The sequence below is a fragment of the Melopsittacus undulatus genome, chromosome 3 (genome assembly GCF_012275295.1).
Source record: "Melopsittacus undulatus isolate bMelUnd1 chromosome 3, bMelUnd1.mat.Z, whole genome shotgun sequence".
Taxonomy (NCBI): Eukaryota; Metazoa; Chordata; class Aves; order Psittaciformes; family Psittaculidae; genus Melopsittacus; species Melopsittacus undulatus.
The window spans coordinates 40,226,855-40,254,798 of NC_047529.1; the positions used below are offsets into that span (position 1 = coordinate 40,226,855).

At 38.7% G+C, this 27,944-nt stretch overlaps 1 protein-coding gene across 1 annotated transcript in view; it reads right to left on the reverse strand.

The window, feature by feature from the left end:
* Positions 1-1,512: 1,512 nt before the first annotated feature.
* EYS (eyes shut homolog) overlaps positions 1,513-27,944 on the reverse strand; it is a 776,683-nt gene continuing 750,251 nt past the window's right edge. The window contains exons 45-47 of the mRNA XM_031052748.2: positions 22,569-22,741; positions 11,398-11,559; positions 1,513-2,793 (exon numbers count right to left, since the gene is read on the reverse strand). Coding sequence (XP_030908608.2) covers positions 1,595-2,793; positions 11,398-11,559; positions 22,569-22,741 — 1,534 coding nt within the window. The 3' untranslated portion in view covers positions 1,513-1,594. The remainder of the gene's footprint in view (positions 2,794-11,397; positions 11,560-22,568; positions 22,742-27,944) is intronic.

The window sequence follows — 27,944 nt, forward strand, 5'->3', positions numbered from 1 at the left end:
GCTGAAGATGATAGAATAAGACTCACAAAGATGTTGGCAGGTGCTTATTAAAACAGCTGGGGGTAGTTCCATGACCCCACCCCCCATTAGTTATTTTCAACTCATCATTAACTGACTTGGCAGTGCATTCATGGCTACATACTGATTATGGTTATGGGGAAACAAATGTGTGTCACCTGGTTTTACTGTGTTTGTTGTCTCTGCTCCATATCTGCTTTATGGAAAGACAGAAAACAAAGTAGAAGTAGTTACTTGCTGTTGATGGGTAGCCACTGAAAACTTGTATTCAGAAAATTACCATGCAAGGAGGTGATGATTGATTGCATGCTTTTGAGCAATAGTGAAGTAAAAAAGGAAAAGATAAGAATCAATTGCTATTATTGTTATTTAATAATTTTATTTAGATAATAAGCCAGCAGTCAAACAAGAACTGTAGATACCCCATAAGCACCTCATTAAGCACATTAAAATAGAACTGGATTTTTTTCTTGCTCACTTAAGTATAATATAACTGAGGTTTTTTTTTCAGAAGGAAATAGAATTTTTGCATTTACATATGAAGAGCTCTGTTTACTTTTGGGATTGTAAATTCATGAAGAATATAGTAATGGAAATTCAATTTACTGTGGCCCAAACCTTTGTCTGTTTAAAATCTCAAAATTTCCTTTAGGGACACATAAGCCAGAAAACTAAAGCAAAGCAGTTCTTAGACCTTGTGATTTTCAAGCTGTTGGGAATAGCAGTTAGTTGTAGGCAGACAGCCAGCTTCCCACATTTCAATTGTGAATGGTAAAATCAAAAAGTTTTCCTGTAGTCAAATAAGGGAGACCTCTGCTGTGCAAAACTATCAGGTATGTTTTATTATCTTCAGTAATTAAGTGAAATACATTTTCTGCTCTTAAGATCATTCTTCAAATGGAATATTTTAGTGTGAATACAGGCTTAAGTTCTGGCCTTTTACATAAATGCTTACCCAATAGATAGAAACTCAGCTGGGAGGGAGAACAACTTTGTTGCCTAGAATAATCATTGTGGACTTAAGAAGTAATTACAGATATTGTGATTTAAAAAAACAACAACTCATTACAATAAATATGAGCTTTTTACCCCAAGTACACCTTTTCATCCCCTCTTCCCCCCGTCCCCTCCACAATTTTACTCTTGACTTTAATGTGAAAATGTTGTAAGAGAAACTCTTCATTCTAATGGAATGTAAGAGTTTTGGAGGAACAGGTAAGTTGTCTGCTCATAAAGCAACAAACAGTTAATACTGGAGTGATGGTTGGCTTTATAAGCTAATTACTACCAGTTTGTCTACACAGCTAATTTCCAGAACAATAAAGAAAAAAAACCTCAGACTTTCCAGTTATTTTAAAGTAAATACTAAGGACTATATAGACTAATTTTCTGAGTAAAACATCTGATGACATTTTAGGCAAACTATTAATACTCAACATTAAAAAAAAAAAATAATTAGGGATAATTATTAAGTGCTTTCTTATGTTGGTTCCTGAGTCTTACACTGCCTGCTACTACAAGAAACAGGAGGAAAAGAAAATTTATCACTTTTGAAGATTCTTATACAGTTTTTCAGTTAATTTCTGTAATTTCCATTGTAAACATTATACCCTTCTGCTTTCATGAGCTGGATCTTCTTGGAGTCTTGGAAGAGCACAACATCTTTAATTTTACCACTGAATTCCTTGTGAAAAAGCCCTGTAGTGACTGTATTGACTTCCCTGCCAATTTCAAACCCACCAAAATAACAAATACCACCATAGTTTAAAGCAGTGTATTTTCTGTGTGGATCAATATCTTCAAAAAGAATTAGCTCCTCATCAAGGTAAACCTTAATACAAGTTTGGTTTTGAACTACAGTAACGAAATGCCACTTTTCGTCACAACAGGAGGAGTAATTACTATGAATTAGAGGAACAGAGATTCTTTCTCCAAGATTAATCACAACTTTTAGTGTTCCATTGGCAAGACCAATGGCAAGGAAATCATTATCTTCATCTTCACCTTTCCCCATCCATACTATTAAGCCTTCAGATTGATTGGTAGTAAAATTTAAAGAAATGCGGCTATACTGGAGGTCTCTTTTTCCGTAATACGGATCTATGTATTTGATGTAGGAGTTGCCGACAAACTTTGCTATAAAAAAATGGATTTTGCTATCACAGTATTTACCTGACCAGCCTAGTGCGCACATGCAGGAATATGAAAACAAAGTAGGTTGAGGAATACACAGAGCCTGAGACCCACACCTGTGTTGTGAACAGTGAATAGATTGTTCACATGTGCTCCCTGTCCACTCCTGTGGGCAAGAACAAGAAAAGCCTGAGTTTTCAACTTGACATGTTCCATTATTTTTGCACACCGTGTACCCGCAAGCTGTTCCATCACAGTCACCAACATTGGCTCCACCTGTGGGATCATTCACAGTAAGCTTCAGTTCCCTGTTGTTGATAACAACTTCTCGTATACAACCAGTGAAACCTGTGGGTTCATTTTCTACTGCCATTGAATTAACAAGGTTTAAGGAGGACACCCCTCCAACAAAAAAGTCTGTGTGCGTGTCTAGTGCATTCATTCCAGGGCTAGCTTTATGAGTAATGTTCACACCATCCAGGTCCAGGTAGCCTTCATTGCCAGCTCTTCCTGCTTTGAGTGAATGCCATGTACTTCCATTTGTACAGACTTTCTGAAAGGTCTGTAGGGTGACTGTCTTGTCTCCGAGATTGTAGCGTAACTGGATAAATCCATTTACTAATGATATACATAAGAAGTCACCTGGAACAAGCAGGATAAAATAGTTTTAATTTTTAGAGATGGCACACTGAACAACAGCAAATTCCTAATACTGATGTTTTCATACCTGTGCTTCAGTAATTTTCAGCAGTCTTGTATCGCCATTGTATCTAAATAACACAAAGGGGAATGTTCCCTGATGAACTGCTTGTATCCCCTTTTATTTTTTTCATTATTGGAAATTGAATTTATGTTTGCTTCCAAGTAAGAAGTCCAACCTTCTGAGAAGCTTTCCTTGTTCAGATACTTAGGTAACTGTGAGCTAGAAGGGAATGGGATCATGTTGGCATCCAGGCAGTGTGAGCTGGTGTTCCTATGAAAAGGAATCAAGTTTTGGCAAAGCTACAAATGCCAGAATATTCTTAATTTCTGTATGCTGAATAAAGGTTGATAGATTTGTCAGTTTAATGCACTGAAGGTTTGTTTGTACCAAACATACTCCACTTTCCCTGCAGCTGCTTTTTGCAGCAGGAATGTTTTGGGTTTAATAATCTGGCAGCTGTAGGAACAGATAAACCTTTTATTGAACTGGAGGCCTCCATGACCAGAAATATTAGGAGAGAGTTATCTTTCATTGTACTCTTGGTATGTCTGGCCTTACAGGCAATGTAGAAGGAGAATAGTGCTCTGAAGTACACTTACAAACATGAAGAAAAGCTGGGAATGGCTAGGAAACAGGAGCTGATACGAAAGTAAGGGCAGAGACAGTCTTAATAGGAGAAGGTGACAAGGGGACAGAAGAGGACAGCAGAGGAGTCTGCAAATAGAAGTCACATTCACAAACTTTGATATTTACCTGTGCAATTTTTTTCTTACGTTGCTTTTGGAAATAGTAGCCATCAGGTTTTAGGGTTTTTTGGCTTGCTTGGTTTTTTTTTAAGTTCTTCAGTTAAATTGATAAATAATGTTTGTTAAATTTTAATGTAAACCTTTGTTCCTAATAGCTACTAGTAAAACTTAAGTTTCATGTAGTATTTTTCTAATGAAGAAATACTTTTAAATTTGGGAAGTACAATTTCCTTAAAGATTTAGCGTTCTTAGGGTGGACCTGTTAATAGAATGATGAAGTTTGCGTTCTTGAGGGTTTAATTTTTGCGTATTTCTAATCCTTAGGTTACACTGTCTTTAGTGAAGTTAAAAATGAATGGCTTAATTTACTGGAGGCTTGCAAAAGTTACTAAAATTTTATCTCTGTTTTCAGTAATTGCTCAGGTTCCCATTCAGGCAGGGGAAGATGTTTCAGTGTGTTAGCAGCTGTAGAGCACAAGCATAGTGCCTCACCTTCCCTGCCCCAGACACCCGTGGGAAGAATGAGAAGGCTCTTTCTCCTTTCAGCTCCAGTCCAACAACAGCAGGCACTTCCGTGTAGCTGGCTAGTTCCAGTTATGATTATCTGTTTTATTTCCCAGTGTTTAGTGTTCTTTTTGAGTACCTTATTTATTCTGTCTTTTTTCAGAAAATAATTACCTTCACTTGTGGTTTCTCTTGCTCAGAGGTGTGGCTTTAATCTTTATTTTTCATTGCATAGTTTGAAAGCCCTAATCTCTCTTGTTTGTTTGAGCAGTGTATATAACCTGCTTGTGTATTGCTTTTATCAGGACCTTAATCATTAGGGTACTTGCAGTCAGTTTGAATGTCTTAATACAAGAGGAAATCTGAGTTAGATTACACTGTAGATAGTATTTGCAATCTACAATGTAAAGAGAGGTTGTGGCTGAGTCCTCTGGATTATGGTCTAACACGTATTTGAGGCCTCTCTTCAAACTGGAGTAGCTTCCTTTTCTGATAGTTATGAACAAAAAAAATGGCACTATCCACTTTCAGTTCTCTCTGAGGCTCTCAAGGCACTTAGTGCCTCGGTTAGCCCCTCTCTTTTCACAGATGACTTGCTATTTTAGTCTTCGCTAAGAACAGCAGAGTGTTGAGATAAATTTTAATCATGTGGACATGGATCCCAGGGTTCAGCTCAGTATTTCTTCATGAAGTTTATCATGCCATAGGCACTACCCAGAGATAACTGGCTGAAAACATTTTGGGACTTTGAAGTGCGGTGTGCTCAGTGTCCATGAAACTGCCACTCAAAGTGAAGGCAAATTATGGACCTTGTTTCTCCACACTTTAGCAACCAGTGACGTTTTCAACAAGGGGCCTCAGCTGTCCCTGTCTCTGAGGGACAGCTTGCACAGCTGCAGCCTGTGCAGGCCTATGCCATCATAAGAATTGCATCCATTATTTTAAACAAGCAACATTCTTACCACTGAATTTCCCCTCTGGTCAGTCTCAATATGGAAGGCCATGAACACTGTTCCAGTTTTAGCATTATTCAAATGTGTCCCATACAACTGTAACAGGAACCAAAGGCTTTTTTGAGGAGGTTTGCTTCAGAAAGAGATGACATACTCAGGTTTTCTGGGCTAGCTGTTATGGTCCCTACTTTCTAGAAAATACTAGAAAGGACACAGGACACACGACTTTGCAGCTTTTCAGATTAGCATCTCCTCCAATACAGACTATTTATCCATATCAGTAATGTCACAAAAAACAAAAGCAGAGGGACACTTGAGGTAGGCACTCATTCTTTTCTTGTGCACCCAAGTCTTTGCCCAGCCTGTGGGATGGTGTGCAAGGAACTGTAAGGCAATCTTTATCAATAAGGTTGAATCTTCTTTAGATACAGGCTACTGTAGCTTAGCTGAGGTTTGGAAAAGCAACATCTCAAGACCCTGGGTGTTGAACAAAATCTCAATAGTTACAGCATTCAGTTCTATTCTGATGCTCCTTCCTTCCTCATCTTCCATGTTTCAGTAAATTAGAAGGGGTTTTTTTATAGCCCAAATGATTAAAGGTTGTTTCCTTGTCTTCTCAGGCGATAGGCATTTTGTAGCAGGTGATACCTTAAGGAATTGTTCTGGAGATAAAATAGTGCTTTTACTTGCAAATCCTATTTCAGGTCATTCACCAAATGACTGAAGGTCAAAGTTGCTCCACCTCAGGGTGGATTATCTCTATTCCGTAGTAGAAGCCAGCACTCCAAAACAGTCCCCAAAGCAGGCCTTAACCTGCTTCCGAATCAGATGTCAGCATTCCCTGAAACCAAGTCAGTTCCATGCCCTCAGCAGTCAAGTTTCTAAAACTGAGAGTTTATGAGAAGTCTCTTGTAAGTGTATCTGACTACTACTGTGAGATCTGGATTATCTATGATGATGTCTTCTTATATGACTTCTTATGATGGATTCTGAAAATTGCTGATTTGACTTAGAGTGATTAATTCTGAATGCATCACAAAAAAAAAATCAGCTTGCTACTATTCTGCATGAGTATGTAAGTCTGTGAGCAAGGTAGTTACAGTCACACGGTCAAGTTCTGAATTCCCCAAATGGTGACAATGCTTTATCTAGACATGCCTCTGTGTGTGTATATCCCCATCTTGAGAACGGGTCATGTTTTAAGCAATGGCAGGTCACCATGTTTTTATGTTTCCACAGGAAATCTACATCAAAATCCACATGTCAAAATTTTGTACAGTTGGGTATGCATGCTGGAACACTGCACTCATATTTTGGGATGTCCTATCCGTGCCAGAAGTACTACCATGCATAGCAGATATGATAGTGTTAAATTTACGCAGCTGTAAAGCCGATCTTTGCAGAGGCAAAGATCTCAGCAGTTACAACTTTCACCATCAACTCTGCCTAATCCCATACATTTCCCAGGGGGACTGGATATGATGTCAGAGGATCTTAGGCTGACAGAGCATGGCAGGGAGGGTGTCCTGGTATTTTTAACATTACTCTTCCAGGGTCTATTCCCCACAATGATGGAAAGTGTACCCTTGTGCTCCATGTGTATGCATATGAGGCAAAGCCTTTTTTACTTGCCAGAGTACCTGAATTTATTCCCACACTTCACCACAAATTAACAATAAGATGGATATCCCATTTCTTTGTAAAGACAAAGAAGCTTCCAAAACATCCTTTTAAATAATTCTGGAAGCAGTGAATGCAGCCTTCTAGTCAGTGGCATTCACTTTTTTCATGCAGGTGTCATGTCCCCAGCGATACAGAGATGCAAGTCTCCATAAGGCCTCCCTCTTTGCTCAAAGCTCACCAATGAGTTCCTGGACTACTGAAGGTCTAGATTTCTTTATAGAACTTTGTAAGACAGCTGATCCTTGTCGTTTTTCTCATCCTGTGTTACTAAGCAGAAACCTCTGTGTTATCCTGGAACAGAGGCTTTGATGAAATCAGTGCTTCAGCAGCTTCTGCGGGGTAAGGTGTCTCAAGAGCTGTAGGCAGTGGTTTTCTGGTTACAGAACATCTATAGACTTGGTTCAGCCATTTCAGAGCCCTGAGATGGCATCTCTGGAGGTATGTTTGATGGCCTCAGTCTATGCCTTCTGTTGCTTTTTCCTTGCCTTTCCATCCCCTAGCACAAGGCCAGAACTTGTTAGTAAGCAGTAAGTTTCTTCCATTTGGAGCACCACCCCAGAGCAGAAAGGCATAGCTGGGATCTGGAGCAATCCAGCAGGCAGTGTGATGCTCATGCATCTAGAAGGTGTGGGTGATTATCTATTTGTAGGTTAGACCATTCAGCCTCGCCTATAAAAAATGTTGCTTTCCTTGGTGAAGAAAGTTTTTCTGCTTCCTTTAGTCATCACTGTCACCCTGGCATATCTCAGCAGGTAGAAGCAACCTTCCTTGAACAACCTCAATATACCAGTCATAATTTTGATTTGCTTGCCCGTGGCAAATGGGTAGCAAAAACACTCCATATGCAACAGATTTCAGGACAATGGTGGTGTCACATGAGTAACCAGCAATTCTGCTTCTTGTGTTGATAATTCCCATAGAAATTATCACAAAACTAGTGACAAAGCAGAAATGATGTCCCTGGTGGTTAAGAAACATGGCTGCCAAAGGAGAAGACTTAACCACCCTGTTCTGAAAGTGGGTGGATAATCTATTTCTGATCAGGAAAACAACAGTTCTCCCATGTGAGTATTCTAGAAATTTCTAGAGTATTTCCATAAGATTTCAGTCCAGTTCCATCACTCTGTTTTTGCCGTAAGCAGTATCAGAAAACTGCAGACATCACACCCCCCCCCCCCCCCCCCCAATGCTGGCTGTCTCTAATTTTCATGCTCAGGGTTTAAAACTGAAATGCCTCAAATATCTGGAGTTGAAGTTCTGCATTTTTTTTTTCAGACCAGCTAGGTAACATAATGATGTTAAAGAGAGACAGAGCATTGCTCTTCCAAATGTTAAGTATTAAATTCAGCATGAGTCATCCCATTCTGTCTATTAACCTGACTTCCTTCTTAGTCACCCAGTATATCTGTTCTCTCATCTCATCAGGGAACAAACCTTTCCATCACCCTGGCCTGGACTTTGAAACAGTGCAGAGAGTCCGCAGCATAATCCACCTTCATAAACAAATGTAGACCTTCAGTAATGCTGTGACTCAACAAAAAAGTAATGTTTCTTACTCGCTTTTAGCCAGATTGCCAAGGCCTTCAAATATATAGAGTGGTTGCTATGTAAATGGACTGAATTATTCATTATTCAAGCTGTTGATGGGCACCTGGCAAACACTGTCTGAATTAAAAACTATCACACTTTTGTTGGTAGAAATAGGATACACTGCACTTGAGAAAATGTGAATTGGGCTGGCTTTCACTGACACTGCTGAACTCCACAAGTAATTCTGTATTATCTGCAGAGGACTCACATAGAAACAGTGCATACAACTGTCTGTATCTCCCACATTTTTACCTCATTGGCATAAAATAAGTAATCAATGTGAGGGGAAAAAGACCCATTGTCATTATATCTGCAAGTTTCCAAACTAAAATCTTCATATACAGCTCACTTATTGGGGTTTCTTTCCAGCTTATGACTAACATAGCCAGCCATGTAAGTTTTGCCAAACTTTGGAAATGGTTTTCTCAGGGCCTGTGGAAATCAATACTACCAGGCTTAAATTCATGATACACATTCAGAAACAGCTGGCAAAGAGAGAAAACCAGTGATTGACAGAATTGCAGGAAATTCTGTTAACAGATAAAGATTTGTAGGATGTTCTCTGTTTTATGCCTGTTTGCTAGGTGTTCAAATACGTGTACTGAAGGTATCACAAGGTTAGAGGAGTTAAGTAGGATAGCCACCTAACCACCCTTTTTAGAAATGCATGTAATGTTTTTTGAAAACAGAGCAAGAAGAAAACGTTTTAGTGGAATTCTTATGTTTATTTCTTCACCTAATAAAGGTTCTTTTTTGATGACGGGAGGATTTTTCGGCAGGGGCATGCTCCTGAAGGGAAGGTCTCAGTTTAGTATTTACATGGGTGACAAGCCAAGCCAGTGTACAGCTGTGCCACTCGGTATCATTGCTAAATTGGCTGCATAATCAGAGCTCATTTCTTTTAAAAAAAAACAGCATTGCCTAGTGAGGAAAGAAAAAGGAATTCTAATCACTTCCTATTAAAAGGGAATTTACAAAAAAAAAAAAATCCTGTGATTTTGGCAATCAATTTATTAAATCTTATATAACTGTGTAGGAGAAAAGACTTTCTCTAAAGTGCTTTCTAAACTAATCCCCAACAGAAAGCTCTTTCACATCTGCTGGCTGCTAAGAATACTTCTGAGTCTTTCATCAGTCTAATTCTGTCTGGATTTGACAGGATTATGTGAAAAAAAATATAAAGACCCAGACTATTAGCTTTTCCCAAATCTTTCAAAACTTCAGGACAGTGAAAATGGAAGTAGTGAATTTGTGAAGAAATTAAATTACTCTATAGAAGATGGGTTTTATTTTGAAATGAAATTGTTATTATTCTAGAAAATGATTTAAAGAAAATATTTCTTCCTGTGCAAACTAAACATTCATGAATGGCAACAGAATGAAGGCAAGCTCATGCTAAAATACCCCTGGTCCAAGTTAAACGGGCTTAGCACTCTCTTTGATGCTTCCAAAGAGATACTGAATTTCTTTGTATGCTAGCTGCTTCCCTGACCTCTGACTATTCTTTTGAGAGAGATCCTTTTTTCTCTTCTATTTTTCATGGCCCGTGTAATGCTTTAGTTTATACAGGAGAGAACTGTTCACTGATAATTTCAGAATTTGGCCTGTAAGTGATAGAATTATAAAAGATTCATTGTGGAAGACAGAGTTCTTTGCAAATAAATTTATTTGTATTACAGATATGCCATATATTTTTCTTTGAAGCTGTTCTTTGCATGTAGTTGAAATTGGAACAAGGCAAACAGGAGTTGCCAGCAGTGTATGATGTGTTATCAGTCTTACCAAAAAGCAGCCTGTTAAAACATCTGTGTATAGAATAAGAAGTTGGTTATTTGGGCATATGTGTGTTTCTATGCATATATCTTTGAATATGTTTATTGAAATGTCTCAAAGCTTTAAGCTTTGGGCAAAGGAATGTAAAAATATGTGTTAAATAGTTAAGTGCTTTTTTTTTTTTGTCATACAAAGGCCTGCTTCTCCAAAACATATTGCTTGATTTTGCTCTAAGATCGTGTTTGGGTATGTAATGCTTCTGTTTAAAAATGGAGAAGATACCACATAAATGCAATATAAAGTATGTTAATAAAGTAATTATAACAGATTTGCACCTTAAAGACTACATTTTAAAATGTATTTACACTGGGTGGCAAATAATGTTTTCTTGCCATGAAGTTTTAGGAATGTTAACTCAGTTTGTAACCCAGTGTTACAAGGAATCACCTGGAAAATACAAGTGGCAGTAGGCACAAGTTACTCCTGGGGAAATTCTGGTTGAACACAAGACGAATGTTTTTCACAATGAGAACAATCAGACATTGGAATAATCTCCCCAGGGAAGTGGTGGATGCCCCAACATTGGACATTTTTAAAATTCATCAGGACAGGGTGCTGGGCCATCTGGTATAGACTTTTTTCGCAAAGAAAGTTTGGACCAGATGATCCTTGAGATGCCTTCCAACCTGGTGTTCTCTGACTTTATGGTTCACCAAAGTTTAAAATACTTATATAAATAGTGGAAATGCCTTATTTAGATTTGTTTTTCACCCTGCATAGCTGACAAATACAAAACTTTTGCATGTTTTTGCATGCTGCCCAGCAAGATTTTCAGCATTATGTAATAAAAAGTTAAACTTGCAGTAAAGCTCATAAATCTCTCTCAGTCTGTTCACTTTCACTTAACTTGTTTCTTTATTGCTTTATTTCTGGTCATTTTAAAATGCTGGGCAAAACACCCAGACAGTGAATCCTAGGGTAGCTGCAGTGAAACTGTGGGATCAGTACCAATAAATGTCATAAAGCTGGCTAGAGTTACTTTTCAGGGGAAAATGATCTCCTGAACTACTTCTTTAAATACTTGATGGCTTTGGACTAGTCCAAAATTTTATGTTTTTTTCTTGTTTACGGTTTGTTATGTTTTTCCAACGAACTTGATTATTCACAGTTCAAAACCTAGTCACTGTGGACAGTGAGTTGCAGAGACTGAAGGCCTGAATCACTTCAGTATACTGCCTTTCTTCGAAATGAAGTTACCTGCATGTATGATACCAGCAAGCTGGAAGATTCTTACCTGACTGAGTACCCAAATGCTGTGCAGTGTAAAATAGGATACCATCTGGAGATAGAGGCTGAAACTGCAGTTTGATATGAGTCTTATGCCGTATATAAAAGGGTGCAAATGACATCCATGATGATTCATTACTTCTGAAAGATGGATCACTAATGGATATATCTGAAAAATACAAGAGGAAGTGTCTTCTGAAAGGTGGTTTTTGGTTTGGTTTTTTTCTGCATTTCTATGGCACTGGTTGTTTACAGTTATTTTGTATAGTTCATAAGTGCTGTACAGAATACTTGCAAATCTTCCCTTTCCAAAGACTGAGAATAACCCAGATACAGAATAAAACAGATAATAGCAAATCAATGCCATTTTGTCTCCCACGTGTCTTATTTTCATTAACAATCAATCCCATCATTGTAATGCAAAATAAATGTGATCTTGTTAGTGTTCATTTTCAAATAAAAGTGTAAATTTTACATTGTTTAGAAATTCAAATGTAAAATACTGTTGCAGACGTCAGAATAAACATTCATTTCTTCACCATCCAGATGAAAACTTTAGTGAAGGATTTTTAAGGAACTGCTGTGTGTGTAATAAGAATGCACAATTTAAGTGGAATGTGTTCATTAATTGTTGCTGAAATTCATTCTTAGGATGATCATGCTGAGATGCTTGATAATTCAAATTGTCCTATCTTATGCTGAAATGGAGCACAATTACAGTGAAGTTACAATGTACAATGAAGTTACAATGTACAAGTAAACTCTTTTGAGTTATAAACAAATTCATTGCTCTGTCTTACCACTTCTACTCAGCGCTGATTGTTCATACACCTGTAGGAAACTGAGCTGGTTAAACTTCAGCCAACTGATGAATTATTATACTCTTCTATGCTTGAAACTGTTTCCAGTTTTTCCCATTATAACAACATTATATATTTGAGATATATTAGTTATTAGCTAATTCATTATTGAGTGCTTGCTAATTTGCTGTATTTGTGGGATCATAGGAATAAATCTAGCTATTTAGATGTGAAGAATGTATTTAGACTTCTGTGTGATAAGACCTTTTTCTTACTTAGTTAACAGCAGTGCTAAATTCCTGCACTCTAAGTGCTTCCTCCCTCAGTTTTCAGTTTTCCTGCTGAAGCTATGCTGTTTCTCTTCAGAGAAGCCAATAGCTTTCTTCATTTTTGCTCTTCCAATTTCATAGTTTTATAGTAACTTGCTTGCAGTCAAATACACCTTCAAGGTGTCCTTGTAATGCACTCCTAGGCAACCTTATGCAATCTATCTTTCCACACTCAGGTTTTCTGCACTGTAAATGCACTGGCTATCCAGTTGCACCTTGTGTTCCCTATCACAGATGGAACTTAGTTATTAGATTTGTATGCAGTCAGCAGGCTGCAAGGTTTTGTGATTTGTCTATTTGTCACACCACCTCTCACAGAATAGGATTCATGGTGTTCCCTGTGGACTGTGTCCAGCAGACAGATGCACCACTGTATAGGATCCAGATCTCTCACTTGTTATCAGCATATAACTTGAGGATGCCTCTTGAATAGGTACGAACAATACAGCTGGCTTTTTATTGTTCATTTCCACCACTAGATCGCAGTTAATACTTCTGAGGAAGGTGCATGGATATAACATCACAAATTCTCAGCAAGTCTAAAAGGAAGTTTTAATCTCTGAATATATGTAAGGATTTATGAAATGCTTAAATGAACAGAATCAGGCTTTTGATGAGCTGTAACTCCACGTATATATACATTCTCATGCAAACATAAAACATTAACAAATCACTTCCATCCTAAGCATCATAGTAGCTGTTATGATATCAAGGGTAGGTAGTGTCTGTAGTAATATATTCCATAATGTCCAAAATGTGAAGTTCCTGGTATCTATACTTAAAAGCTGAAAGAAATAACAATAGTTTTGAGAGCAGCAATTACCCTGGAAGATAAATACTAATAAAACTTCCTAGGCATATTAGGCTATATAACTTGTATCACTAAATTGTTTTCAAAAGACAAAATAATACTTAATAATTTTCATATGGATTTTTAGATGCTCTTAATTTTTTCAGTGCATAAGAGACAATGATCTCCATTAATGTTTAAAAATCTAATCCCTATACTGATATCTCCTTATTTAAAAATCAATCAGAAATAATAATTCATTTTGTACATAAACATTTTTGCTTTATGCATCATTTAGAAGTCAGCCTTCTCTTAGCAAATTTTTGCACAGTGGGACTTACATATAGAGTAACTGTGCCACAGTTGTCAATCTTACATTAAAATATGCTGCTGCTTAAAAGGTCATACCAGGTGAAGTGTACAATGAGGCATCTGAAAGTCTTTGTGTCAGATTCAGTCTCACTTTGTCAGTGTAGTTATTTCTTTACTGCTTGTGAAGAAAGCATGAACAAAGGCTAGTGTGAAAGCAAAATGTTCAGCTGCAGCAGGATTGAAATGTTACATTGCTTATCACTGCAAGGTACATGAAAGGAAGATTGCTATGATAAAGAGCCTTGGAGCTGAGAGAGAATAAGGATGAAAAAAGGTAATTTTATAGTATCACTCAGAGAATGAATGAAAACCATGGCTTTACATTGCAAACAGGGTAATAAAAAAATAACACCCATATCTTGAGCAGATGTCCGAATGCTTTAGAAAACAGGTGTTAATCTGATTGACAGATACCAAATAAAATGCTTTGTTTAATAAAGTTCATTCTGAATCTTCTAAGGTGCAAATATTTTATTCCCATTTTGGTAAAAAGGTGGTTTATTCCCAATAAATATATCCTAACAAATGTCAGAAAGCAACATGTTTTGAAACAGCACAACAGGACTAACTGCAGGAAGTACTGGAATGCCTTCTAATTTTCTTGTAAATTATCTTTAGATCCTGTAAGTGCTGATAGTATGCATACAGGAAGTCTGACTTGACAGGTACGCCCATATCTCAGAACAGAATGCTTTAACTCTACAGCAGTGCACAAAGATGATCAGTATAAAAATTTTTTTTTTTTGTGAAATTGCATCTATAGATAGACAAACTTTTAAGGTGAAGAATAAGACAATTCAAGATTTTCAATTTGCTTTTATGGCAGGTATGTGCAAAACTAACATGTCATATCAAACGCTGTTGATCTCTTGGCAACAAACTTTTGCCACCCAAGATAAGAAAATAAGCTCAGCTAAACTTCCACAAGATAGTTCCTGTGTTACATATGCTTACTCCAGAGAAATTCTTTGCTTAAATAAATGAAGTGAATTGATATCTTTGCTAATCCTATAAGATGAATTTGTAGGACCTGTGTTGTGTAACTACTGCATTACTTGCTAGGGTGCTCAGCACTGTGTGGTGCACTGTAAACAGAATAGGCATTTAAGCAAATATTTCTGTTCTGTACCTGATTAATGACTCACTTCTCTAAGCTGAGTAGCAGTATCTGGTGAAGCTATACATTTCTAAATGATACCAAGAGAAACTCTAAATCCCTTTAGACCAGTTACAGCTATGGGAACACAAAGTTTCTGCAAGTACTATTGCTGAAGCGTGATTTTTTCCCCCTCTACTATCTGGATATCTCCTGCTATCCTTGTTTGATCAGCCCTGTAACACTCACATATCCTATATAACTGTTGTCATGATCAAAGCTTTTTAGGTTACATCCTTGCCGCTCAATTTCCACTACTGAAACAGATGTGCTTGTACACATCCCAGTCTACATTTTGATAGCATTAAATCACATTACTTTCAGCAAGCCCATTTTGCTGTTCAGCATGTCAAGGAAACTTACAGTGGAAATGTGTAACATGCAACATGAAAAACTGAGCTCAAAATCCAAGATGGAAGCACAGAGGCTGTGGAAATAGGGATGGGCCACCCAGCAGGAATACAGAGGCTGAGTGGAACAGAGATGAGTTAGGAGTCAAAATGCAGCAGGGTTTGAAACTGGCAAAGGATATGAAAGGAAATGAGGGCTTCCAACAAGAAGGAAACCAGAGTTATGATATGGCTGGCAGGGAAGAGACCTCTTCAGCAATGGCCCTGCCCAGAGTAGGGCAAGCAGGAGAGGCCAGGGGAGCAGCCACATCAGCTCCAGAGGCCAGATAAGCAGGGAGTTCCACAGCGATGAAGCAGAAGTTAAGGTCAAGCCTGCAATCAGTCTGTGGATCAGGGTCCAGGTCCAGATCAACACAGCCAGGCAAGGCATGAATGTGATGCTGCTGCAGCGTAAGATCAGCAGAGGATAAAAGGCAGGAGCCTCTAAAAGCTGCTCCTGAAGCAAGGCAGGAGGAAACTCCTGCTCAGGCTTCTCAGCAAAACTGTCTTCAAGACCAGACACCAGCCCTATCCCTAGGCCAGCCCTGTAACCAAATAGACAAACCCTCAGGAAGTGGTGGGAGGAAGGGCTCAGGGTCCTGCCAGTTGCAGTGCAACTTTAGCAGCTCGTTAGCAATAAACAACTGTCTGAAAGCTTCAAACTCCACTGTCAGAAGTTTTCAATGGTTTTGTTCATTCATAGAGAGAAAGCAGCTCTGTCAGGTGCTTTTTTAATTTTGGAAAACAATGACAAATACGGCTGTGTGGAACTCTTAAGATGCAATTTACTTAAGGTTGTAGCTCAGAGATTTCTGATATTGCATAGACATGTTTTTCCTTTTCCTGTGTAAATATTTGGAAAAACTGAAAAAAAAATCATCTTATCTAAACGTATTTTTTTCTGATGAATTATCACTTTTATTTACTTCGAAGACTAATTCATCAGAATTCATAAACGAATCCATATATAGCAGAAAAAGAAGAAAAAGTATAGCTCAACTTCAATTTTTTAACAAGTAGAGCATGTTAACAGAAGTATAAATTAACACAACTCAAATATGATTCTATGATTCTATAAGAACAATGTACTCATGAAAGCTGTAATTTTGCCAGGATTGTAGCCATTAGTAATCCTTGCTGTCCCTGAAGAGGAGAAAATGAGGCAATAGCTATTCTGAGCAATAGTGGAACAGAAGACTGCAGTTTTGTAAGTGAAGTCTACAGTTCTGTTTGGTTTTGTTGTAGTGGAGCTGAAATCTTTACTATGAGCTAAATAGATGTCTAATTATCTAAGAAGTAACACTGAGGAGCATATGGCTAAATCTCTAAAGAGACTTCTGGTCTTCCAAAGCCTAAAATAGCTGTGACTAGCCAAAGTCAAAACAGTAGAATTCAGTCTTTCAGTATGACACATATTAAGAGATGAGTGCTGAAGAATAAGTTATATGAGCCAACAAATTTAATAGGAGCAGATATGAAACCTTAGTACTAGGAAATCAATTGGACCAGAAATCTGAACCTGAGGATGTGGATATTATAACCAGAATAAGGGTAATTTCTATTTCAGCTGTCCAATGAATATTTTAGTAAACAAAAATTTCCTAGAAGAGATCAGACCATAGAAGAAAAACCCCAAACCCCTACATACCCAATTGCTCAGTCGTTATTAATTTCCTTGAGGGTATGACATATACATGGGTTCAAATATTTGCATTATGATAATGAAAGTGAATAACTAGGCAATTAGGAAAATGGGATATAAACAAAATCTACAAATGTTGAACCCATGCCTGCATTTGGTAGTAAGCTCGTTCTAGGTACTGAAATCTCTGAAGATGTTGTCAATATGAAACCTGCAAGAAGAAACACTCAGTCTGAGATTCCCTCACTATCACCATTTTGGCACTGGAAGCCTTCAATTTTTTAAAGACTAGGGCACTGGATGGGACTGTGAGTATTTCAGTGCAGCCTGATAAAGAAATTGGAAAAGAATTAAATATCTATGATTTTGTTAACATAGTGTCAAATTGAGATCTTCACTTACATTTTGGACTGGATTTAGTACGACAGTGCTAGTGTGCTTTGAGGAGAACTGGAGCACAAGAAAGTTGGTGTCCTGCGAAGTGTTTCTGGGACTAATTAAGTCATAGAATCATAGAATAGTTAAGGTTGGAAAGAACCTCAAGATCATCTAGTTACAACCCCCCTGCCATGGGCAGGGACACCTCACACTAAACCGTGCCACCCAAAGCTCTGTCCAACCTGGACTTGAATACTGCCAGGGACAGAGCACTCACAACCAACCTGGGCAACCCATTCCAGTACCTCACCACCCTCACAGTAAAGGACTTCTTTCTTATATCCAATCTAAACTTTCCCTGTTTAAGTTTTAACCCATTACCCCTTGTCCTATCACTACAGTCCCTAGCGAAAAGACCTTCTACAGCATCCTTATAGGCCCCCTTCAGATACTGGAAGACTGCTATGAGGTCTCCAACAGCCTTCTCTTCTCCAGGCTGAACAGCCCAAACTTTCTCAGCCTGTCTTCATATGGGAGGTGCTCCAGCCCCCTGATCATTCACATGGTCCTCCTCTGGACAGTTCCAACTCCTTTCCTCCTCTTCCAACAGTTCCATGTCCTTTTTATGTTGAGGACACCAGAACTGCACACAATACTCTAAGTGAGGTCTCACAAGAGCAGAGTAGAGGGGCAGGATCACCTCCTTTGACCTGCTGGTCACGCTCCTTTTGATGCAGCCCAGGATACGGTTGGCTTTCTGGGCTGTGAGCACACACTGAAGCCGGCTCATGTTCATTTTCTCATCAGCCAACACCCCCAAGTCCTTCTCCACAGGGCTTCTCTGAATCTCTTCTCTGTCCAGCCTGTAGCTGTGCCTGGGATTGCTCCCACCCAGGTGTAGGACCTTGCGCTTGGCATGGTTAAACTTCATGAGGTTGGCATCAGCCCACTTTACAATATGTGAAATATTGTTATCAACACTGAATTTATTTTAGCCACGGTGTCCTGGTTTGAGCAGTAGCAGTCATTTTTTCTCCTTCTTGGTAGCTGGTGCAGTGCTGTGTTTTGACTTTTGGACTGGGAACAGTTGCTGATAGCAAGCATGTTTTGAGTTACTGCTCAAATGTTTGGTTTGTCCAAGGCCTTTTCTAGGAGCCTCATGCTCTGCCAGGGAGGAGGGGAGGCCGGGAGGAAGGAGAGAGGAAACCTGACCCAGGCTAGCCAAAGAGGTATTCCAGACCATAGCACGTCATGCCCAGGATGTAACCGGGAGAGACCCGGAAGGGCTGGAGCTCTGGGGGGATGGAGGAGGTATCGGTCGGTGCTTGGTCGGGGAGGGTTGGGTGAGTTATGGGTCAGTGGCTGGTGAAGTGTTGTATTCCCTTCACTTGTTATTGGCTTTATCATTACTATTTGTAGTAGTAGAAGCAGTAGTGATTTGCGTTATGCCTTAGCTATTAAACTGTGCTTATCTCAATTCGTGGGGGCTACATTCTTTGGATTCTCCTTCCTAACTCTCTGGGAGTCGGGGGAGCAAGGGGGAGATTGAGTGAACGAGCTGTGTGTGGACTTGATTTAAACCATGACACACGAACAAGTCTTTTCTAATACTGCCATCTATAGAGTCTTTCAAATATTACATTGCTGTCCCCTTAAATGGGAATATTATCACGCCTTTGAAATCTTGCAACTGACTAATCTGAAATTATTTGGTTCTTCATTCCTCCACAGAATCAAGTAAATTATCTAAGACATAAATTTCATATGCTTACTATCCAGAGGAATTCCATCTTGTGTCTCAGTACTTAACAGAATGTCAGAGGAGCTTCATTGACTCCAAATTTATTTTTGCTGAAGTTTTCCACTGCCTGAAGTGATACTGTTCATGACAAGATGAGAGATTTGATTGAATCCACGAAATAAATAGCAAAAAAGCACAGGGGAAAAAAAAAAAGATAAGCTACGAATGTTTGGATGTTGATGACTACTTCAAGGAGATGTCATATATAGTTGCTGTGTGAAACTTTCCTCTAAACCTTCATTACTAGCCACTGCTACAGACAGGATTACTAGCCTCACAGAGGAACACTGTTTTTATAGAGGAATAAACTGCTGAGACACAATCTAGTAGGGATTTGGATACAATTGTAGACAGTCATGGATAACATACCTATTTTTAATGTTCACGTCCCTTAATAAGTATTAGTTATGAAACAGATATTGAGTTCAAATATATAATAATAATGTGCTATAAATCAAACTATCTGCAGCAAAAGGTGTTTAGATTGTTGCTTCTTTCCCAGGAAGAATCATCCTTGACATTCTATCTTCACTACTTTTTCTCCCAAGTAGTAATCATACTGAAGCCAGTAGTTCTACTGTAGACTTGCAGGAGAGCTGAAACGAGTACCTTAGAGTTTTCTCCCTCTTCAGAAACCCTTTAAGATATCTAATTACAGAGGTACTCATTGTGCTAAAAAATAAGCTGGAATTTGGTGTGCAAAGCCATGCAGTAGACTCCCCAGAGTGCTGGGAGCTGGAACCTCTGTTGGTTTTGAACATTGTGTTAATGAAATAACTACTCTAAATAGCATGCTGATGTGGGTTGAAGGTTCACTTAATCAGAAGACAATTTAGAGTTGTCTGGTACTTCAGTTGCAAACTTTAAGTCAAATGAACAGAAGCTTTTGTTAACATTATATTTTGGTGGAAAATGTAACTACTTTCAAAAAAAAATCCTTGATAAACTGTTTTCATTGCATTCTTAACCCTAGTGGTTAAGGGAGCAATAAACTAGGAATTAACACTGTGCTAGATCTTGGCAATGTTTGGTTTCTCTTTAGGCACTTCAGGATTTGGGCTGGGTTTGCTGTGTTACTGTTAGAGTTCTGACCTTTTCAAACCAATGGAACAGAATTATCTCCTGCTTCATGTGTCATGAGCTGTTTTAGAAGCGGTCTGAGTCCAGATGGCAATGTTTGCACTAAGTGAAAAAGACTCCTAGATAAATAATCCATTTCCTTCCCATTTCATTACAACTGATTTTTATTCTGGCAGCATAAATTGATCATTTTTTAATTTGTTAGATCAGTGTTACCTTTAGAAACCTAACACTCTTGAAGAACCATCCTGTCTTATGAGTGTTAATGGGTTTGGACAACACAGAACACCAAAGAAGTGGAGCTTCAATTTACCCTAGAATTAATGTGTTACGCTGCCTTGCCTGAGCAGGCTTTATTCCTTGGACCCATTCAGATGTAATTTTCAACCCTCTTCTTTCTTTCTAGTGCTCTTTTTAGATGCTTGCCTTTCCAAAATAGGTCCTCAGTTTCATAGGCACTTTCCTGCTGCACTTCAGTCACCAGTCTGCTGCCTACCTGCTATACCACTTGATCTTTCTCCTAGAAAACCAAGTCCTGGCGCTTGCTTTGGCAGGTTGAAATGTACAGTGAAATATTTGATCTCAGAGTGTAAGACCAAAAAATATCAGTGTACTACTCATTGAATATTCATTGGTCATGTACAGCCTGTTGGATATGCAGGATAATTGAAACTGCTACACTCTTTTCACCAGTTGGGTTGATTTCTTTGAGCTTCCTCTAAAATATATGATCTAATACACATCTTACCACAACGTTCTGAGAATATTGCTCAGTATTTATGCTTTGGCAATGAGCATTGTGAAAGTGGACCTCTCTGTCAATTTCAAGCCATATGAAGCGTTAAAACTACGCTCTTTAACTGATGTTGCTCTCCATGGGTTTACCTTTGTGCTAAGTTTTCCAAGTACCAAACACTTGCTCATGCAGCTCTGACTTCTAAAGCTTAACCATAATGTACCATATCTCTGTGCTGATAGTCATTGCACCCTTGGTGGTTTGAGTTGCTGCTCTAAGCAGGTTACTTCATGTTACTCTTTAAGAACAGTTATGTCTTTAGCTGCAGATATATTTTCATCACCCATGTACATAGTTCATAAAAAAAGACAATTTTTAATGTTTGCTAGGCAAGTTAGTTGCTTGATTTTTCTCAGTTTATATTTAAACACCCTTCAATTTATGGTCATAGTAGTTTTCCTTATTATGGTTCTACCCCTAATGCTCCATTTACTCAGACCTGTCCTCATGCAGTACGTACTGTTCTCCTGTATTTACTGGTTGCTATTTTTTGGTAAAGTCCTATTTGTTCTTACTGCTTGTTATTCTCCTCTGTTTTTTTTCCTCATAAATCTCGTCTGCCTTTTTCTCACAATTCTTCCCTTTCTTTCTTGCACATTTATTAGTCCCCCTCATTTAATTACCATTTGTTCTCTCCTGGTTCCTTGGGCTGTTCATTGTTCTCTGTCTATTTTTCTTTTGGCTCCAATAACCACCATCAATCTAAAGATGAGATATTCAGTCTTGATAAGCAGCTGTTTTTTAGCAATTTGCCATCCACTAAAAGTGCAAACTGCACTTCAAAAAATCTCATGATAATTCATTATTCTGACAGAGTGAGGTGAAACACAGGGCAAAGAGTTTGGTCAGGACCAATACTTCCTATTCATAAAACCATGTCTTTTAAATAAACCAGAGAGGAACTCTCTAATGTGTATACCAGATAAAGGAATTACTAGACGGTTGACAATCTACAGGAAATACAATTTTCTGTTGCTCAGATATGCCCTATTTATACAGGTAATAGTGGCCATAACAAAAAGATACAAATCTATTCTGAAAACAGAACACGGGAATGTTTACCTGATTAATTACCTGCTTTATGTATAGCACCTGCCCTGGTGATCCGTGTCCTGAATCCAGTTGCATTACTTTCAAAAAGCTCACTTGAAATGAGAATTCAAAGTTGAAAAGTTCATCTAAAGAGCCCCGAAAAGCTCTTTGCAGCAGATACAATAGAGCAAGCACATTCTTATGTGGAATAAAGAATTTGCGAATTACTTCCAACATACTTTGTTATGGTGAGCTTGGGAATTGAACTAATCACTGTAATGCTGCTATACAATGCTTTCTATCCTCTTGGCATTTAACAAATCACAGCTACACTGCCCATGAAATTTTCATTGAATAATATGAAAAAACGAAGAAACAGATGTAAAAAATAAGCAGTTAGAAAACAATATCTAAAAATGCAGAGCTTTCCCCTCCCCCCCCCCCCCCCCCCCGATTTTTTTCTAATAGAAAGGAGCACCACTTTCTAATATAAAATCTATTTTGTACTTCAGGTCTTTGTGTCACATTTAATTGATATATTACAACATACTGTTTTTCTACTAAGGCATTAACAGCATACCTGTATGTACAGTGTACTATCCGTTTGACATACCTTGTTCACAGTAGGTACCGGTTGTTCCAAGAGGACAGTGACATGTGTAGCCATTAGGCAGTGGCACACAAGTACCACCTTGCTTACACAGATGTGGAGGAATGTGCTCAGGTTCACACACTGACACTGTTTCTGTACAAAATGCACCTTTCCATCCAGTGAGGCAGTCACAGCTACAGTGGTAAGTGAAAGGAAAGAATGCAACATTATTACCAAAAGAATCAACAAGACAGTAGCAATGTAATCAACACTTTCAAGTCTGGATACCTGTATTTAATCATCTGAACCAAACTGGTTAAGAGAAAAGTGTAGTAACGAAGTTTCTCATGCTCACTTTAGGTTCATTTTATTGTAAAAGAAACATGTACTCAATAGGAAATGTTTTATTTTATATCTTAGTATTAACACTAACTGCAATTTTAAAATCAGTATGAGTTCTATAGAAACTGTTAAATAAAGAACACACTTAGCATTGATGTTACTAGTGCCCTCCTTACTAAAATGTTTTAGAATAGTTAAAATGAAATATTTCAGATCTGTATTTTGGAACTTACTGACACTTTATGATAAACAGAATTATTCCCTTGAATAAGAGCACTTACAGATTTTTCCCTGGAAGTTTTCTCTCTCAGAGCTAAGAACGCAAACTTGTATATCTTGATTGATTCTTTGGCCATGTCTTGTATATGTGCAAAATCTTGAATTTTGTTTCACACTCACTGCACTACACTTTCACCATTAATCAGCTCACTGTTTCTGGGCAAAACTTAATGAGGAGTCTGTGAAGCTTTGCTATTTCACTGAACCTTCAGATAAGACAGCAACATGTAAACAAAGCACAGCCAACAAGGCTTTCAGAGTGATAAACAGCTATTTGGAATGAAGGGGGAAAGAGGACAGGACCTTGCAAAAGCCAAAGCACCTCAATTCATCAAAGTCAGTATCAGAACACTTCCTGTCTCAGCTATAAATGTTATGCTTGATGCATGAAAGCTACTGAGAAGGGGAAGTAATTTAACTCCCTGAGTGCAAACAGAAATGTCTGTTTCTTGGGCTGGGAAGCAGGGTGTTTACTGCTCTTAGGCAGCAGACACAAGGGTTCTTCCCCTTTTCTTTTGCTTGTGTCTGTGTATAAATTTCTTTTCATTCTTGCCTTTTAGGACTTAAAAAAAGCTAGGCTTTAAATGAGTTGAAAATTATTTGCAGAGAGTTGAACATATTTTCTGTGGGCTACAGTGGCAAAGGTCTATGAAAGAATGAAATCTCTTTTATCTAACAGTCCTAAGAAAGTTAGACTGGGATTGGGAAGTTTAGATTCAAGGTTTCCTAATCTATAGCAAGATAAGGAAAGATGTAATCTTTCAAATCATTTCCACCATGTGGCCTGCTATGCTGGTCTAGTTTTCTCTATATTTTATTGATTGTCGTTGCTTGTTTTTCTAAACCAGGAGAACACAATGGCTTTCAACATCACTACTGCCTTTTACTCTTAGAGACTTAAAGACCCATTTGGAATTATAGAGCATTTCAAACTAGAAGGGGCCCGTAAGAATTTTACACATTTAGCTCACATGGAGTCCAAAGAGATTAAGATTGGAAGGAAATTAACTATACTTAAACAAAGAGAACAATGGAATACTACAAATGTGTCCCATTAAATAAGCCAATTTGAATGACAGTTTTTAGATAGCAAATTCACTCCAAAAACTTTATTGAGGTAAGCTACAATAGTTAAATAGAGAAATGCCTTTACCCTTACAAACTATGCAAGTATGTCCTTGCATTAAAACTTAATTCCATCCATGCATTGAAAATCGGTTCAAATTGAATTAAACCTAATAATGAAACAACAGCAAATAAATTTATGGGACTCTACCATATAGATGTATGGTTTAATTTGCTAAACTGCAGTGATTAGTGCTATTTAAAAGCTACAAAATACAGGAAAATCTACATGATGTTTGGAGATACAACAGAAGACTTAAATGAGTCCTAAGCTCTTCTGAAGCAGCAGCTGAAGGCCAAATGGTCTACCCATGAGCATCTAGAGTGACAGCACATGCTTACATTTAACAAATTGAATCCTGCCTGTTATGCCTGATGTTCTGTTCAAAGTGACCACAAGACATGCTTTTTCTCTTACTTCAGCAACAAGCAATAGCCATAACACATCATAAACAATCTTGTTATATGCATTTTCTATTTTGTATGATTCTGTGCCATAAGTAAAATACTGGAGGATATTATTGTCCTTTGAATATAAAAATCTTAATTTTATTATTAAAATATTTCATCTCTATTTTTAAAAAACATAGTAGTTATCCTCTGTTGCAGGCCAGAATGTAAAGTATAATGCTGTATATCCCTGCTTCCATTAAAATCAAAGCATTATGCCTATAGCAACTGAATCTACAGCATTGCACACTTTCTGGCACATTGGTGAAAGTAAGACACAAAAATAGCTCAAAGGAGCAAGAAAAACCCCTGGAGAAATTGAATTTCAGGAGGAAAAATGTTTGAACACAGATCCAGTTCCCTCAAGGACTCTGCTTTCAAAGGTTCTGAATGACTTCTTTGCCTTGGTCTTCACTGGCAAAGGCTCTGACTGCATCACTCAAGTCTTGGAAGGGAGACACAGGGGCAGTGAGAATGAAGACCTCGGACCCACTGTAGGAGAGGATCTGGTTCAAGACCATCTTAAGAACCTCAACGTACACAAGTCCATGGGACCTGGTGAAATCCATCCGCGGGTCCTGAAGGACCTGGCAAATGAAGTTGCAAACCCACTGGCCATCATATTTGACAAATCATGGCAGTCAGGTGAAGTTCCTGACTACCGGAAAAAGGGAAATATAACCCCCATTTTTAAGAAGGGGAAAATGGATGACCCGGGGAATTACAGACCAGCCAGTCTCACCTCTGTGTGTGAGACTGACTTCTCTTCTCTTGGAAGGCATGCTAAGGCACATGAAAAACAACAAAGTGCTTGGTGACAGCCAGCATGGCTTCATAAGGGCAAATACTGCCTGACCAATTTGATGACCTTCTATGATGGGGCTATGGAGCTGTTGGACAGGGGTAGAGCAGTTGATGTCATCTACCTGGACTTGTGCAAAGCCTTTGACACTGTCCCACACAACATCCTTGTCTCTAAATTTGAGATGCATCAATTTGATAGGTGGACCACTCGGTGGATAAAGAACTGGCTGGATGGCCTTACACAAAGAGTTGTGGTCAATGGCTCAATGTCCAGCTGGAGACCAGTAACAAGTGGTGTCCCTCAGGGATTGGTGTTGGGACTGGTCTTGTTCAACATCTTTGTTAGTGACACGGACAGTGGGATTGGGTGCGCCCTCAGCAAGTTTGCCAATGAAACCAAGCTGTGTGGTTTGGTTGATACACTGGAGGGAAGGAATGCCATCCAGAGGGACCTTGACACACTTATGGGGTGAGCTGACGCCAACCTCATGAAGTTTAATCATGCCAAGTGCAAGGTCCTACACCTGGGTTGGAGCAATCCCAGGCACAACTACAGGTTGGGCAGAGAAGAGATTCAGAGCAGCCCTGCGGAGAAGGACTTGGGGGTGTTGGTTGATGAGAAAATGAACATGAGCTGGCTTCAGTGTGTGCTCGCAGCCCAGAAAGCCAACCGTATCCTGGGCTGCATCGAAAGGAGTGTGACCAGCAGGTCGAAGGAGGCAATCCTGCCCCGTTACTCTGCTCTTGTGAGACCTCACTTGGAGTATTGTGTGGAGTTCTGGTGTCCTCAACATAAAAAGGACGTGGAACTGTTGGAACAAGTCCAGAGGAGGCCACGAGGACGATCAGGGACTGGAGCACCTCCCATATGAAGACAGGCTGAGAAATTTGGGTCTGTTCAGCCTGGAGAAGAGAAGGCTGTGTGGAGACCTCATAGCAGCCTTCCAGTATCTGAAGGGGGCCTATAGGGATGCTGGTGACGGATCTCTTCATTAGGGACTGTAGTGACAGGACAAGGGGTAACAGGTTAAAACTTAGACAGGGGAGGTTTAGATTGTGTATAAGGAAGAAATTCTTCCCTGTAAGGGTGGTGAGGCACTGGAATGTGTTGCCCAGGGAGGTAGTGAATGCTCCATCACTGGCATTGTTCAAGGCCAGGGTGGACGAAGCCTTGTGTGGCATGCTTTAGTGTGAAGTGTCCCTGCCCATGGAAAGGGGGTTGGAACTAATAATCTTAAGGTCCTTTCCAACCCTAACTATTCTATGATTCTAATTTGAAAACAGAAAGAAGTTGCTTCTGGGAAATGTGAGATGGTATTGACAGCTACTACTACATTGACAAAACCAATATGCATTCCATGTCCACACATCTTTGTTTGGCAATGTTCCACTTTTTTGTGAGAGGAAAAATTGGCCATTACTAGTACATGCATGCTTATATTCATAGTCTGTGAAGACCTAGCTGTCCAGAAGTATGAGGAGAGGAATATAATTCAGCAGTAAGTCATGACAAATTAAAAACAAATGAAACCCAGAAGAGAAAAAAGAAAGAACCCCACTATTTTAGAAAAATCCCTAAACAAATCTGGAATACTAATTATGAAACTATAATAATGAAAAAGAACTTTGCTATCATATCAAGCTTGCAATATGGCTATGTCAACAGCTGCCACTCTAGCCTGCCACCTTCTTTCGAAATGTTGTCTTAATCTTGCTGGTGGTGGCTCTGTGTACCTTATGGTTGGGAAGATGACTTTTCATGGTTGGGAAAGCTGCTGAAGCAAGGATTTAGAGTGAATGGTGTAGATGGGTAGATGAGAGTCTGCATTTCTGACACCTTTTTTTCCTTGCAGTTTTGGTTTTGTACCTCCTCTAATATCCTCATATGTGAAAAGAGTGCCATTTGCCTTTTTTGTTCCTTAGAGAGAGCAAACATTCTGAAAATCAAGGGTTTAACATTTCTGGAAGGATCATGCAAAGTGCATTAATTATGACATAATGTAGTGCAACAAATGGAAAGCAATCCCAAATTATATCATTCAAAGCATTTCCTTCATTTCTGTATTTAAAAGACTATAAAAACACTTGTGAGAGGAATGGGGAGGAAACTTCACACTGCCTCTCAAGGGTGAATATTTAAAATTTTAGTACAGCCTTACTAGCTTTGTAGTAGCTTCTAGTTTTGTACAGGTTTTCTTGCAGATTAAGATTTCTCTAAGGGCAGCAAAACCAGTTACCGTGCAACACTCTCTCCAACACACAGTTATTAGACTGTTTTTAGCTTGACAGGTATGCAAACGCTTTTCTTTGTAGCACACAGAATGACAGGTCTTTGTTGTTTTGAAGAAGAATCACACAGAGGTTCCATTGTGCAAAACCTGTGTTTTTATTCTTCTT